This window comes from Melopsittacus undulatus, chromosome 8 (assembly GCF_012275295.1).
Source record: "Melopsittacus undulatus isolate bMelUnd1 chromosome 8, bMelUnd1.mat.Z, whole genome shotgun sequence".
NCBI lineage: Eukaryota > Metazoa > Chordata > Aves > Psittaciformes > Psittaculidae > Melopsittacus > Melopsittacus undulatus.
The window spans coordinates 10,248,010-10,263,437 of record NC_047534.1 but is presented as its reverse complement, the minus strand read 5'-3'; the positions used below and the strand labels follow the sequence as shown (position 1 = coordinate 10,263,437).

The following is a 15,428-nucleotide window of genomic DNA, read 5'->3' as shown; positions in this document are numbered from 1 at the left end:
TTACCAGGATGTTGCTGTCAGTAACAAAAGACTGAGCAAGAAACCAAACAGTTTATTTGGGTTTAGGAGAAACACTGCTCTAGAGACTGCAAGAAGTTACAAGGAAAGAATTTGCCCTATTTTACCATACATAAAGTTACCTAACTTGAAAATTAAAATCCCTCAGAAGATGGGTCACTTTTATCAAAATATAATAAAGGGAGGAAGGCAGATCATAGATGTGTTAGCCAAACTTCTGAAATTTAACACAGGCTTCCCACAGAACTTAAATTTGAAGTTCACCCCCAAAAAAAGACTTCTAGGTTTCTGATAAAATTAATGCTAATTATATCACATACAATATAAATACACTAAAAAAAACCAAACCCAAAACATTTGTCTGATACCTCAAAGATAATTTGCAAAATCAAACTATGATATTATTAGTACGCATCAGATTCTACAGTGGTTTTGCTTGTGATCCTGTCATGCAATGTTTTCAGTTCTCAGGAAATTTCTCATCCGCTAAAAAAAGAAAAAAACTTTTTCCATTTGCAAGAACCTAACAACTATAGTAATTCAGTGTCAGCTAATATGGTAATTCTAACAAAATGCCTTCTTTGTAACAAAAACCAGTATTTTGTCAAGTTTTAATACAAGTTTAAAAGTACTTATACATGTAGCTTATTGAGATGTCAGTGATAAGTACATAAGAAGGAGAGAAGCCATGGTTCAAACAGAAGACAGTCTCAGATGTATTATGATAATGCATAAATAAGCCCAAAATACGTGGACAGACTTTCTCTGAGAAGAAACATATCTTGATTTGGATTAATTTCAAATTTATTTAGGGAGAAGACTTCTTACATATCATGCTCCTGACTAAATGAAGTGCAGATTGTACAGATTGACAACAATCTTTACCAAAGACTATTTCAGGAGGGCACTAACTCCTTACTGTATTGTGGCATGTTATTATACAGAGAAGTACAGCTCTCAGCATACATGCAGAAAAAAGCCACAATAAACAAGGGAGGAAGTAAACCAAATGATAACTATTCACATCTATTTGCATATACTGAAAAATCAGACATGCGAGTTTTTGCAGGACCCTCACCATTATAGACTATTCCTTACATCAAGGATACAAGCAACCAAAACCCAGAACTTTTATTCTGTTAAGAAATTAAGGTATTTAATTCTTATACAGCATTTTTATTGCTTATGATGACCCTGTCAAACAAAGTTTAAGGGCTTTGTCATTACTGTAGGACAAACGCACTGTGATAATGTGCTTTCTTTTAATCACTGCATCTTCATCAAGTTTTACTTAAATAATGCAAACTTTTCAGAACAAGCAGTAACCACTGTAACTTTTGCTAGCACTAGTAAAGCACTTCAGCTTTTAAATGCTACCAAATACTCTTTAACACTGTATTCTTCATGTGGATTGTAGTATATCGAACCATTTGGCTACTATCTCGCTAACCACATCAGGAAGATACTTCCTGAATTTCCTAACTGTTCATTTTACCAGAACACATCCCATTCAACCTTTCCAAGGCATTCCAAAGACTAGACAAAACTGAATGTGCTGTGTATAGTAAGTGATGCTGAGGGGAAGGAAGTACATGAAGTATAAATTATTTCAAATGCACACTGTCCTCGAAGACACACAACAAGGATGATAAGCTACGCACAAGCAGCCATTCCATCCCCACCTTCCAGGGAGGCCTTCTGAAGCAAGCAGGTGCCACGGAAACCAGCAGAAGCATGGCATATCCCGGATTACCTTACCGGGTTCTGACTGACTCACAGTGACAAAGGCAATACAAGTTTGTCAGTCACGGTATTACAGAATCAATATTTGCTTTGTACAGTGCGTTGGGTAGAAGAGAGCAAACATAGGGCAGCAAACACCACCAGTATAAAATTTGTGTGTGGGGAAAGTAAACCAAGATTCTACTATCCTGCTGCAGGCTGACATTCCCAGGAAGCAAATATAAAAATCAGCCCCTAAAGCATTTCCTGACAGTTCTGCACACTTTTTACAGACCCGGGACACGCAAACACTGCGCTCACGCAGGCGCTAATGGCCACGGGACAGGACTCGCCCGTGGACTGCGCCGGCGGCCGCAGGCTGCGTGACACAGGGCAGGCACAAGTCCCCGGGTCCCGCGGCCCCAGTCCCGGGGAAGCCGCGATGCCGCCGCAGCTGAGGGGCCAGGGAGGGGCCGCCCCAGCCCCGGCTCGCTCCCCTCAGCCCCGGGCGCGGCCCCACCGCCCGCAGCGAGGCGACCGCCAGGGCCCGCACGTCCCCGGGGCCCGTCGCGCCTCAGCACCCCTCCGCAGGCAGGTGCCCTGGCCCCCACCGCCCCTCCCCATCCAGCTGGCAGCGGCGCGCCCCGCAGACCTTCTCCAGAGATGCATCCATAGCCGGCGGACTCCCCGGTGCGCACCGCCTCCCCGCCAGGCACTTCCGCCTCAGCCCCAGCCGGCTCCACGCTGGCAGCGCTGACGAGGCCGCAGCAGGCGGGGCGAGAACGCGCTCACCTAGGGAACAGCGACAAGCCCGCCCCGCGGCCGAAACCACCGCGCACACGGGCGGGGGGAATCCGAGGGTGGTACTGCAGAAAACGTGGTAATGCAGCGCCGTGACGGCACGGGCCGGAAAGAGCAGCCCGCTCCCTCCCTTCCGCACACTACCCGCCACCTCCCGGTCCCCCCGCTGCAGCTGATGGAACAGTCCCGCAGCACGACCGGGAGGTGACAGGTACTAGCGCATGCGTAGTGAGCGCGATCCTCACGGCTCCGCCGCGGGGCGGAGCAGAGGTGGAGGTGTGTGGGATGCTGCCGGCTTGTCGGGGTTCGGTCTCCGGGTACCCCGGAGGGCTTCCGCATTCACAGATCTCTCGGCTATTACCCAGGGCCGTCTGCTTGGCCTACGGGGTTCGTCACGGCGGCGCCAAAACCCTCCTGCACTCACGGGTCCGCGGGGGGACCCCAGGCAACGCCTCCAGAGGCCATGGGCCACCGGGCCGAGCATCAGAGAGCCAAACTCCGCTGCCCAGAGCGTTCCTGTTGCTGTAGTAACTCGCTGGTGCACATTCCTCTTCCTCCGAACGCCATTTCTGTTATTTAATAGCCCACTTGCAGGTGTCAAATGTGAGTGGTTGGGACATGATCTTAAAGGTCTTTTCCAACCTAGACAATTCTATGACTACCGCGGAGGTTGTTTCCCGCCCAGCCATCTGTGTGTGAGGACAGCCGAGTGCCCGGCGCGGGTCTCTAGCACCGGGCAGCTCACTTCGCTCAACCTTGTGATTAAAACGTTTTTCAATCTGCAAGCCATCTGTGCCTATTTATAACCATCCGTGGAAGGCTTCACGATGGCTTCCAGTGCATTCATGCCAGTTGATACCGGAACACGGAGTGAACTGACACCTCATACCAGGAGGTGGGCCTCCGAGCCAGACCTGAGCCCGCCGCCAGCACCGGGAGCTCCCGGCCCGCTCCTGTGTTCAAGAGCTGCCCCTCAGAACACCGGCTCCCAGCAGTGAACTCGCTGTCTGGACGTCAGATCTGCTCCGTCGCAACGGTTCCATGAGTGTAAAGCTACGTACACGAGTCTCGAATAAAGCATACATCGCTGCTGGCTTTTCTCCTCACATGGCCCATGGGCAGAGGGCAACAGCACAGGTGCTCAGGTGCACACCAGCCCCGCACAATCAGACAGCAGAAACCAGACTGCAAAACAACAGCAGATTTGAAAAGAAAACCCCATAACGTGCTCACGTAAGCAAGCGACAAGGAGATAAACAGACAATAAGCGAACAGCGCCTAGTTTTCACTTGTCTCTTAATCATTGCAGCAATACTTTGCAGTACATCCGTAGTGCGACCTAGGCCAAAGCCCAGCAAGACACAGTAACCTACTGCGTGAACTCAGTCACTTAAGACCACGAACAGGAGCGCGAGTGCCTTCCGGCCACCCACGAGCCCATCGGCCACCGGCGCAGGGAGCCCTAGCGCGGGTCCCCCGGCAGCGCGCCGGCCCTTCCTTGCAGGGGCAGGCCCGGCTGCGGTGGCACCCGGGCGTGGAGCCCCGAGGGGACGCGCGGACCGCAGCGAGGGCGGTGGCGGCGGGCGGGCCCGCGAGGAGGCGGAGGAGGCGGCGGCGGGCGGAAGAGGCGGCAGGCGATGGTCGGGGGGCTGCTGCGCGGCGGAATGCGCCGCTTCCCCTGGCTCTGCAACGTGCTGCTGTACGGCGGGCTCTTCGCGGCGGGAGACGCGGCCCAGCAGCTGTGGCGGCGGCGAGGGCAGCCGCCCGACTGGGCGCAGACGCGGCGAGTGGCGCTGGTGGCTCTCGCCTTCCACGGCAACTTCAGCTACGTCTGGCTGCGGGCGCTGGAGCGGGCGCTGCCCGGCCGCCGCCCTCCTGCCGTCCTCGGCAAGGTGCTCTGCGATCAACTCCTCGGCGCCCCCGTCGCCGTCCTCGCCTTTTACACGGGTGAGTGGTGCCGCCGCCCGGGCACCGCCATCTCGGGGAGGCGGGCGGAGAACCGGGCGGCCGCACGCCGGGGGAAGAGCGCCTACCGAAAGCGGGGCTGTGCACCCCAGGCTGCCCTGGTGTCCCCCTACCCTCCGGGCGGTGATCGGTGCGGCTCTTCTCCCGCAGTCCCAGAGCTGCGCGGTGCTTGGGCAACGGGCTGCCTACTCTGCTGTGCAGCCCTGCCGGAGCTCGGGAGACGCCGCAGGCAGAGCAGAGCTCGGAGCTAGGAGACGGTCGGGACCCGCAGGCGCCGGTAGCTCTGCCCGAGGTTGTGTACAGAACAGCCCGACACGCAGATATTTGGGCACCGAGTGCTGTGCCAAGGGGAGCCCTGCCCTGGGCTTGGTTGGGCCTTGGAGCTGTTCGTTAGTGACAAAAAATTAAAAGCACCTGAAAAGGACTATTCCAGCCTTGTCTGCTTGAATTGCTCTGCTCGGTTCTACGTATCATCTCTCTCTTTCCCTAAATACAAATAGCTATAAATGTCAGGAAATGCTATAGTTCAGCAAATTGTACCACCTTCTGCTTTGAGTGTACGTAGAAATACAGCATACTAGTACTGTATGATCTTAAAAACCATCGAGTACAAAGACACTTAAGATGAGTATTTATTTAAAAAATAAACATGATGGAATAAGAATAATAGGTGAGATTAGTGTAAAACAAGGCTGTCATTTAACTTAAATGTCATGTGGAAGAAGAGCAAGATGTGTGCTCTTTTTGCCTGGCGTTTTGACATCTGCATTTTATGACCCTGACAAGGAAATAATTCAGTTTGTGACTGAAAAGAAAGGAAGGAAGAGGTCAAATGCCAGATACTCTCAAAATCCTATCTACTTGTATCAGAATGTAAGCAGAGAGTTGCCCAAGGACCAGCAGGGTTTGAAGGACCATGACAGGGATGGTAAAAACCCCTAACTTGAGTAGCAGAATTGTGTGATTCCAAAATAGTGTTTGATTGAGAAATACCAATCATGTCGTGGCATGCAAATACCTAGAAGGATGCCTGAGTTGGACTAAGCAACCTTGGGCCCCTTATGTGCCTTTGATTTTATCAGATTTCGTTTAGATTTGCTAAAAGCATGTTTTCTAATACCTTTGCAAAATGTGGGTCATGTCTTCCAGTTAGGGTGGGTGATCTTTAAAAAGCTGCCTCATCCCTTAAAAAGATGCAGTCTTCATTTGACACCTAAAGATGCTCATCGCACAAGACACATGAAATATCGTTTAAAGGGCTCAAAATAATAAACTCTTTAAATGATATTTCATGTGATGGGAGTTCACTCAGTTTGTTTCTGGTTTGCGTGTGTGTAATATGTAATTTCAAGTCATACTGCTTTTCTCTTGATCTTGGGTGGAATGGTGAGAGCCTGGTGTGAGGTTGGGTTTTATTGGAATCATGAGGAGATTGGAGGAACTAGAATTTATTTAAAACTTTGCAACACGGTATGTGGAGCGTTAAATTAGGTTTGGAACTGTTCTTTTTGTCAGTACTAGAATCTGGATTTGATACAATTATTTGTGAAGGAAAAAATAATTATTATTGCTGAAATTAAAAAAGAAAATAAAAATCAGGTGACCTTCTCCACTGCCTTCAGTGGTCTGTAGGCATCTAAACTCCTTTGAGGATCTGAGCCACTCCTGACAATTCCATAGGGAACAGAATGTCTTATTTTCCCTATCTCAAGGGTGTAAAAGGTTCCGTCATGCCTGTTCCACTCTATACCATTGGTGAATTATGTGGCAATGGAACAGATGTGATATGCCACCTGTACAGTATATTTTTGGTGATCTACAGTGCTAACATTGAGAGCCAAATCAGTAGCTGAGGAGCTCTGATGTAGCACTGTTAGGTAGCTGGAACAGTATCTTCTCTTTCTAAAGCTATTCTGACATATTCTGAGAAGAGTTTGGGATATCATTGAAAAAGTGAACACTTAATTTTTACATTTTTCTGATTGTTATAAATATTTTGCCACCAGGTATGAGCATCCTTCAGAAGAAAGAGGACATCTTTTCAGACTGTAGAAAGAAATTTTGGAATACATATAAGGTGAGGCAAGCAGTTCACTTATCTCACAGCTAAGCAAAACAAGAGTATTACCAGATCAAATATTTGAAATATTCATTCCTCCAACAGCTTTCTCTCACTGCATTATTTGATTATGTGTAGGAGGCTTTAAATACCAGTAGTCTTGTGAAGGCAGGGTAGTCTGCTGCCAGCTGGGTGAAATAATGCCATTTAAAAAATGTACAATATTTATATACATAACACTTGCACCCAGCTCTGTTTGAGTTAAAGCCCTACAGTACAATGCTGATTAAGACTGGACTCCCTCTGTTTAGTTAGTAATGTCATCGACAACTCTTACAGGGACACCTGTTAAAATCACTAATTATAGAGACATCTTTTTTAGGAATTATTTTCAGCCTGTACTTTTCAGTGACAGTCTTATCACTTTCAAGAACACAATACTCTTGTTTTAAGATGATTTCAGTATAAATAGCTGGATTTGGTTTGCCTTTCTGCGTACACAAGAAAAATTATCTGTGCTGCTTCAGAGCTTGGCAGATTAAGAATTTTAAAGATTTCTCAGGTGTAAGAAAATGACAGATTAGCAAAAAAAAAAGTTATAGAAGGAAAAACTGTGATGCAGTGTGAATTTCTCCTCACACTGTGGACTTATGTGGGTAGAAAAGGATTATTTTTATTCCTGTGGAGGATGATTCTAAAAACAGTGCCCACTATATGCTATCAAACCATAAGGCTTCTATTAGCCTTCTGTTCTATGAGTAAATTATCCATTGGGTTTTCCAAAAAAGCCTTACATATATGAGTAACTGGAGGGAGCATTGCAAGTGTGAAGTAGCGTTCAGTGGTATTTTTCATTCATGGCTGAAACAAATGTTCATGTATTTAAACATTTGTTCACCCATCTGGTAAAAGAGCTTATGTATCTGGTGTCAGGTGACTGCCAAGACTTAACTGTGCTTAGAGTTTCATATTTAAAATTAGTTAGAATAATGTGTTTGGAAACTCCTAGCATACAGTCTCATGAAGATTATTAGAAACTTAATATTGCAACCTCAAAGTTAAGCAACTTAATTTAAAATTGAACAGCTTTTATTAACTTTACTCAAGTATGTTTCAGTCTTTTCTAAATGTGATAAGAAAAAAATGAATCTTTGCCGTCAAACTCTGTAAGAATAACAAATGATTCATTTTCATTTCAGACGGGACTGATGTACTGGCCTTTCGTGCAGGTGAGTTTTTAGGGTAACTCAGCCTTTCCTTCTCATAAAACCTGATCTGATATGATCGTAGCATATCTAACCCAGTGAGAAGTCAGTGGAGTTGCTGGGTGTGTAGGTGTAAGACCTGACCATGCCTGGAGCACTAACTAAGCTCTCTCTCCTTCCAATGCAGCTGTCAAACTTCATTTTTGTGCCTGTTTACCTGCGAACAGCTTATACTGGGCTCTGTGGTTTTCTCTGGGCTGCCTTCATTTGCTTTTCCCAACAGAGTGGAGATGGCACAGCAAAGTCAGCACTTATGTGGCTCAAAAGAGAGGAGGTTAATGCAGATGAAGATTCATCAGAGAAATAAGAACTTGAGTATGAACACAATCTAAATTGTTAAACTGAGTTTATGAAAGTCTGTAAATTGCACTGCAACCTCATTGCTGTATTTAAAATAACCAGTCATCTCAACATTTGTTGGTTAGTATCAGCACTGGAACAGTTTGTCTTTGTGCCTGTTTATTTTTCATAAAAGAGGCCAATTGTATATTGGCATTTAATTATTTTCATGCTGCCAGCCCATCTCTTCTGGGAACAAATGCCTTACAGGGCAGTGTAAGCGTTTGCACATCATGTTGGACCTACTCACCGGGGAGAAATATTAACTAATTTAATTTGCAAGCAACTTGTAATTGTTAGAAAAAAGGGAATAGAATGTGAAATCATCAATTACTGGACTTGGTAATTGTTATCAGTGCAAGATTGCTTTTGCAGAACAAAATGTAGTGGCTTTCTTATCTAGAAAGTGTCATTGAATCTGTTTAATCCAGAAAACAGGAATGCTGTGTTTTGCCGGGACCACTTTTCTGTAGGGGCAAGCTTGCTTTATTCTACATATAGAAAATAATTATTTGATAGAATGTACAAACCTGAAATATATTTGCATATCTTTTATCTTAACTGTGAGAATAAAGATAAATAGATAATAAAGATAAATAAACTTCAGTCAGAGTTCTTTGGGGTGCATGCTGCATATGGACACTTGGGGGAAGAATCATAAGCAGCTCCTGCGTGATAGAACCCAACGAAACACTGCAGTGAGCTTTTGTTATATGTGTCAATGGCTTCTTCCTTTGCCCCTCAAGGGTCAAAGTACTGAAGAGTACATGGGGGTCTTGACACTTTGACTCTTTCCTCCTACTTCATTATGTTGAAAATATATTTTAGATTTTGAAGAAAAAGAGCATGGAAAGAAAGGTAATGTGAATGCCAGAATCCATCTCAAAACAATCCAGCTGTATGTAAGAAACTACCATTTGTTCTTGAAACAGCTTTTAAACATTCCTATTCCAAAAAGACACCGCGCAACTACACATAGGAGATGGTAAAATTATTTACAGATCTGCTTTGTCAACAGGGGATCAGGTCTGAATACAGGTGAGCTCTTTGGTGTTTTCTAAATGTGCCTCTGTATCTCAGAACAGGTACTGTGCAAATGCCTGTAATTGCAGGAAGTTGAAATCAGACCAGTAAAGGAGCCCTTGGTTTATTTAGAATGGGATTTTATGCCTTGAAGTTACTAAATAAAAAGCTTGAAACAATACCTGATTTAACCTATCTTGATGATGATTGTAAGAAGACGACTCAAGCATCATTGCTATAATAATAATAAACCACTTTAAGGAATGTATGAATTCCTCAGTTTTGTCTAAACAATAAACCAAAGCCTGCTTAGGCTACAAACAAACATTTCTTTGGCCAACAGCTGTACTACTTAGACAAGTCACTGCAGTTTCATCTTCAGCTGCACAGGCAGACTTGAAAGAGGACACCTGCATACAGTCTTAAGGTGGAATTAATTTTAATTGACTTCTGACATATGTAGTGTGGACTCTGCAGCTTGGCTAATGAGTTTAAGCTCTGTTTATAGTCAGTGGAGGAATATAGACAGTTACAGACATCTGTTTTAGGGTACAATGAATTCTGCACAGTAGGGATCTATTTCTTCCCATTGATAACAGACAGTCTCAAAAGACTGGCTGCTATGTAGATAGCTTCACTGTAGGTGCTCATAATTGGTGAGTTGCATTCCCCTGTTTGGTGTCTATCTTACATGTCCCTGTGGGAGCAACTTGGTGTTGCTGCATGAATTGTGTGAATTGAGCAGTCCTGATGCTGAACATCCCAGTAGGATGTAGAAATCCACAGAGGAACTAACTGCATTTTATCTATCTATTTAAAAATGAAAGATGAGTGAATAGATGATTTAGACAGCTAAAGTTGTTAAATTGTTTTTGTGTGTATAAAGTCCTCAGGATAAAGAAGCAATTTCAGTAGTGTTTTTTTTGTGTTGGTATTTTCTATTCAGTGAGACTTAGAAGTTTCAGATAAGGTGTGCTCATTAAGTATTTGACTTGTTTTTTATAGATACTAGTTATTTTTCTGTTTGTGCCTTAAGTGTTTAATAGTTAATAGAATTTGCTTGCAGAAGAGAAAAGAACATTGTAAGGAGAGTGAAATAGCAGATAGCTGATGGTTTGCTGTAAGCAGTATGTGATGTTCTGCTGAAACTCAGTGCAAAAAATACTTCTGCATGACTGTTGTTGGTAAAACTTAATCCCCAGGTGAATAAGAAAATTAAAACTGTTCTCATGATCTGTATAATGCTGATGCTTTTCTTCAGCAGGAGTATTTAGTGAATGGAAGATCCATCTTTTATTTTGAATGGCGTAAAAGCTTATACAAGCTGCGTTTTATTGCTGTATGCTTTTGTGCTGCTAGCTTTTCGCTTGAGAATTTGAGCTAAATCCTGCTTTGTCTTCAAGTTTCTCTGGCTGTGGGCTTCAGGGTTTCTCTCCATGTTCTGAAGTACACTTCTTTCAGGTAATGGAAGCCTGTGGCTCCTACATTTCAGTGATCTTTAGATTCTGTGTAATCCTTTCATTCCCTTGTTTCTCATGTGAAAGGATTTGACAGTTTGGTGATCCAAGTCTCTTTTCATATTAAAAAATCCATGGTTTTTTTTTTCCCTTTAATTGCAGGCACTGATTGGCTTTACAAATATTTCAGACCTACCGAATAGAAAACAATGAAGCTGTGTTGGGACAAATTCTCAGTGCACAACTAATGCAGCTTCTAAAGATTTTATGCCCCTGTCACTATAGTCCGAGGACCTAACTCCTTACTTGTTAAAGACTTCATTATTTCTTGACAGTTTATTTTGTTTAGAAGATCAATTTCAGAGGATAACAAATGGTGGAGGTTGGAAAGGACCTCTAGGTGTCCAGTCCAACCCTATTTGATACATGTATATAAACTTTTGTTTATTCTTCTGGTAATTCAGTTATTTCTTGAAAAAAAAGAAAAAGAAAAAGAAAATGGGTGAGACTTGTCCTAATTGTCTCTCCCCTTCCTTCCAAAAGCAGTCATAAGGGCTTTATGACTATTTCAAGGAATTGCACTGATCTTGTTGCCAGCAGATTTCCATAACCAGAAAGATGAACAGAATTATACAGCCTGTAGGTGCTCAGGAAGGAGGGGACCCGCTGCCAATAGCTGCTAGGCATGCATTCAGGTGACATTTTCACGTCATGGATCCTCTCTAAGAGCAAATGGGATGAGAAGATATTTATATCAGGTGCTGTTCCAGCTTTGTGTTATTCTGCATAGATATGGAGATGTAGTCTGAATTTGATAAAATGAGAATTTAAAAATGTATTTTTCTAGTGCATATCTTTTATGCAAATGAACCTCCTGTGCTTACTAGTATGCAAAATACATCCTTCTAGGCTTAGAAAACTCACCAGAAGGCCTCTGTCTTTTTCACACCAGAAACAACCATCCAGAAACACAGCATAAAATAACCAGTTTCATAACAGAGCGAAGGTGAAACTGCCTGTAGTTTGTTACTCTATCTGGCATGTTCTCTGTATAGCATAGCCCTTGAAATCCATGCAGCCTCAGCCCTCTGATTCTGTGCTTTAAGTGCCAGCGCTTTGTGCTTGTGCTGCTGCCTCTTCTGCTAGTGCCAATCCAGTGAGATGTGCAAGAAATACTTGAATTTGACTAAAATAATTAATCTCAAGTTGACTGAAAAGTGTCTGTGTTTTTGCAAAGGCTTAATAAATATTAAATGCTGTTCTTCGACTCTGTCTGTCTTTAACTAATGTACGTATAAACAAAGCCAGGTCTTAATGCAAAGTTCTCACAGGACGTTCATGGACCACATGCTGCAGAAAGCTCAATTTGATGCCATAGATCTTAACACAGCAGCGGTGTAAAAGATAAGGAGGGATTATTCACTCCCTCTAATGGTTTGTTACATACATTAAGTAATTTGCTACTTCTCAACAAATTCTGAACAGAACTCCCATCTTTCAAAGCTTTATGCTGAAGTCAGTGGACTTAATTTTTCCTTTATTAAAAAGAGGTAAAAATGTTACATAATAATCTGTTTAGATAATTAGTACATTTACAGAAGGAGCAGAGGAACTCAGGTAGGGAAAAGATATAAAAAGCTTTTAAACAGAACTAAGGTTAGCCATGGGGTCCTTACTGAAGGACTATTCTCAGTGTAGTTTATGTGGGATACTTTTGGGAAGGAAATGGTTCAGAAAATTGGAGACTGAAGGGAGTATTCCACAACTGGAAGAGAGACACCACCTCAATTCCCTGCTGTAAGCTCTTGTATATTTAGAATGAGGAGAAAGCTTTATGGAAAGGTTTCAAACTGAAAAATTCTGCTTCGTAGACTTTATGGTCAACAGGGACAAAAAAAAAGATCATTCAGTCTGAATCCCTGCATAATGCAAAGCAAAGAGCTTTTCCCGAATCAGATCAGTGATGTTGAGTCTTATGCTATCTTTAGAAAGGTATCCAGAGACTTCAAATAATGGAGGATCGTCTACATCTCTAAGAAATTATTAATGTTTTTTATTAAATTTTATCACCTATCTAAATCAGTCTAGCCTTAATATCCTAATACATTGTTACTGCCTTTCTGACAAGATTTAAGGAGTTGGTACAGCAGGCAAAGCCCCTGTATGCATGTAGGGGTAAACTGTTACAGTTTTTGTTTATTTCGTGGATAAACTATACTACGTTTAGGTTTTGTGAAATCATACTTCAAATTCTAGTGATTTTTTTTTCCTGTGCAACCTCTAATTTGAAACACAGACAACAGTGCTGTAAAGATTAAGCCCAGTGACCATTTCACATATGCCTCATGCAGATAATACTTCCTTTCTATTTCTGCTTAATATTCCTATGCTTAAGCAGCCAGGCATGTGCTCCCTTAATTTCAAAGTTGTGCTGAGAGTTCACATTCAGTTGCCAGTCCACAATGATGTTAAAGTTACTGTACTGCATTTTAAACAAGGAGGAGTGCAGATTACTTATCTGTGAGTGTTGCATATAGTCTTCAACATCATCCACCCTAACAAACACTGCCTTCCTTTTTCTGCAGTTTAATTTAATGTGGCAGTGCCCAAAATGCTTGCACCATGTATCCACGTAGAAAACCAGACTTCATTGCAAAGAGCATAGTAAGCATCATTCTCCATTATGCAATGCTAGTAACAATTACAGTTATCTGTGCTGAGAGAAGTCTCAGCACCAGGAAAAAATTAATGAGGTACGAAGTATGTTCAGAAAAGACATTGTCAAGGGCAGCTCTGCTGGAGCAGCGAGTACAAGAGAATTTCAGAAACTGAAGGATGAGCCTTTTTGTTTCCTGTGTTCAGAGAAAGCCAGTTGTGAAGGGGGACTGTAAAACAACAGGAAAAAAGGACAGGAGGACAGAGTCCATGAGACATCTACACAAGCCCTCCCCTCTTCCAGAAGACCTTAAATATGGGATCTTGATGCAGTCACCCTTCTCCATTTTATTCTGTCAAGACTGATTAAATCAGAGAGACCAAGAGGAAACATGGATGTATAGCCTAGTAGGTAGTTCAGTCACCAGAGAGATAGGGAAAATGGAAATATGCTGTTCCTAGTTCAGTTACTGTACTTTATCCAGTTACAACAGAAGTGCATAAGCACTCAAATGGCTGTGATAAATAGTGTCTGGTCCATAGACTCATAAACCATGCACACAAAGTTTTACAACACATGAGATCCTTTATCTGTGGAAGAAGTGCCAGCTTCATTTTGAACTGTGTGTCCTTTTATAGGGTATAATTTGGCAGCAAAGTTACAATGTTCTTGCCTGGAATCAGTGTGCACGTAGTGTGTGCATACGTAAGATTAAACCCTCACACTATTATTTCTTTGATTTGTCAGGAAAGCAGTCTTCCTCTCATTGCACAAATATTTAGAAAAGAAAATACAAGGGTTTTGATGAGTTCTTCCTCCACCTCTAGTCTTTTCCTTTCTCTTCTGTGCTGGCGTGGAGAAATCTACCTCTATGCCTAGTTCCCTGTGGTACTTTCAGCTTACTATTGCTTACATCTCTCTGTGAAGCAAAAACCACCTTTACTTCCCTACTAAGGGCGTTCAGCTACTTCCATTTCATGGATCATAAACTTTTACATCCAAAATGTAACAAGACTTTAACTTCAGCTGATTTGCTGCGGTGCACCAGTGACACCGAAGTATTTTGTCTGGCTCAGAATGATCATCATATAGTAATGAATTATTATGTATTCATAGTAACTACACCTGATGTGATATGGCAGTTACCTATACAGTGTTTTGCTTACTGTTTTGGGGCAGGAATTGAAGAAACAATGGAATAAAGGTTTGTGACCACTGGTGGTCAAATTTAGAGAGAAATTAAAGTAATAAAAAAAACCTTTCAGAATTCAGGCCTGTGACATTTAAAGCTTCCAGCTCCAGTGAAAGGGGTAGTGAAATGCTGATGGACATGGCTGGTAGGATGCAATAGTAATAGAGAATGTATACTGCATAGAAACATGGATCAGCAAGAAGATGACATAGTCTTTTTGTGGTTTTACATCTTGTAAGTAGTTTTGCATTCTCTGTATAAGATCCAAACTTACGTAAGCAAAATGGAGAGTTACAGAAAGTCACCTCTGCATTTGGACTAAGTGAAATGAGGAAAGGCTCAGGGCCTACAAGAGCTGTGCTTGGTGATGCATGCTGCTGTGACTGCAAATTTTATACAATATGCTTATAACTTTAAAATGGACATACCCACAGAATATTACTTATGAATATTACTTATGGCTCACTGTATTTGCAAGGCTCCTGAAATGGCCCAGACAACTTTATCACAACATCTGAATTTACTGAACTCAAACTTCTGTTTTTCTCTGTAGCTATGGCCACCCATCCCTGGCAGAAAACCCACTAGCACAATACTGACTCACCTGTGCAAGAGCCAGTCCAGTCATAGTGCTGAAGCTGTCTCCAAATGCCAAAAATAAGACTTGCGTGGATAACTTCACTAGCCACGGTATTAGTAACATATCTGACAGATGCTGTAACAGCTTTTTTTTGTAAAATTTGTACCTTACAAGGAGAGTGAATGTAGAAAGCAGTTACTAAGGCAAAAATAAAATGGGAAGGAAAAGAGTATAGAGAAGTAAGTTTCTGAAATCTGTGTTATGGTCATGACTACAGCCATTGGCCTGTGCAGATTGTTTCCATTCTTTCTAACAGACATATGCCCTTTCTCTTCTACTACTGCATCTCCT

General features: G+C 42.9%; 2 protein-coding genes across 3 annotated transcripts in view; one reads left to right on the top strand and one right to left on the bottom strand.

The window, feature by feature from the left end:
- The window catches only part of PDXDC1 (pyridoxal dependent decarboxylase domain containing 1), a 29,206-nt gene extending 26,687 nt beyond the window's left edge, over nt 1-2,519 (bottom strand). Inside the window, exon 1 of the mRNA XM_031044009.2 lies at nt 2,393-2,519. Within this exon, the coding sequence (XP_030899869.2) occupies nt 2,393-2,413 (21 nt within the window). The 5' untranslated portion in view covers nt 2,414-2,519. The remainder of the gene's footprint in view (nt 1-2,392) is intronic.
- A 1,656-nt stretch (nt 2,520-4,175) lies between these two features.
- On the top strand, nt 4,176-15,201 carry MPV17L (MPV17 mitochondrial inner membrane protein like). 2 transcript variants are annotated; one of them, XM_034065722.1, is made up of 4 exons: nt 4,176-4,488; nt 6,513-6,583; nt 7,765-7,794; nt 15,051-15,201. In XM_034065722.1, exons 1-4 carry the CDS (start codon nt 4,179-4,181, stop codon nt 15,156-15,158), a joined length of 519 nt encoding a protein of 172 aa, XP_033921613.1. In that variant the 5' UTR covers nt 4,176-4,178; the 3' UTR covers nt 15,159-15,201. The 2 variants fall into 2 exon arrangements, with proteins under 2 accessions (XP_033921613.1, XP_033921612.1); XM_034065721.1 differs by lacking the exon at nt 15,051-15,201 and adding an exon at nt 7,958-11,914.
- Nucleotides 15,202-15,428: the final 227 nt, after the last annotated feature.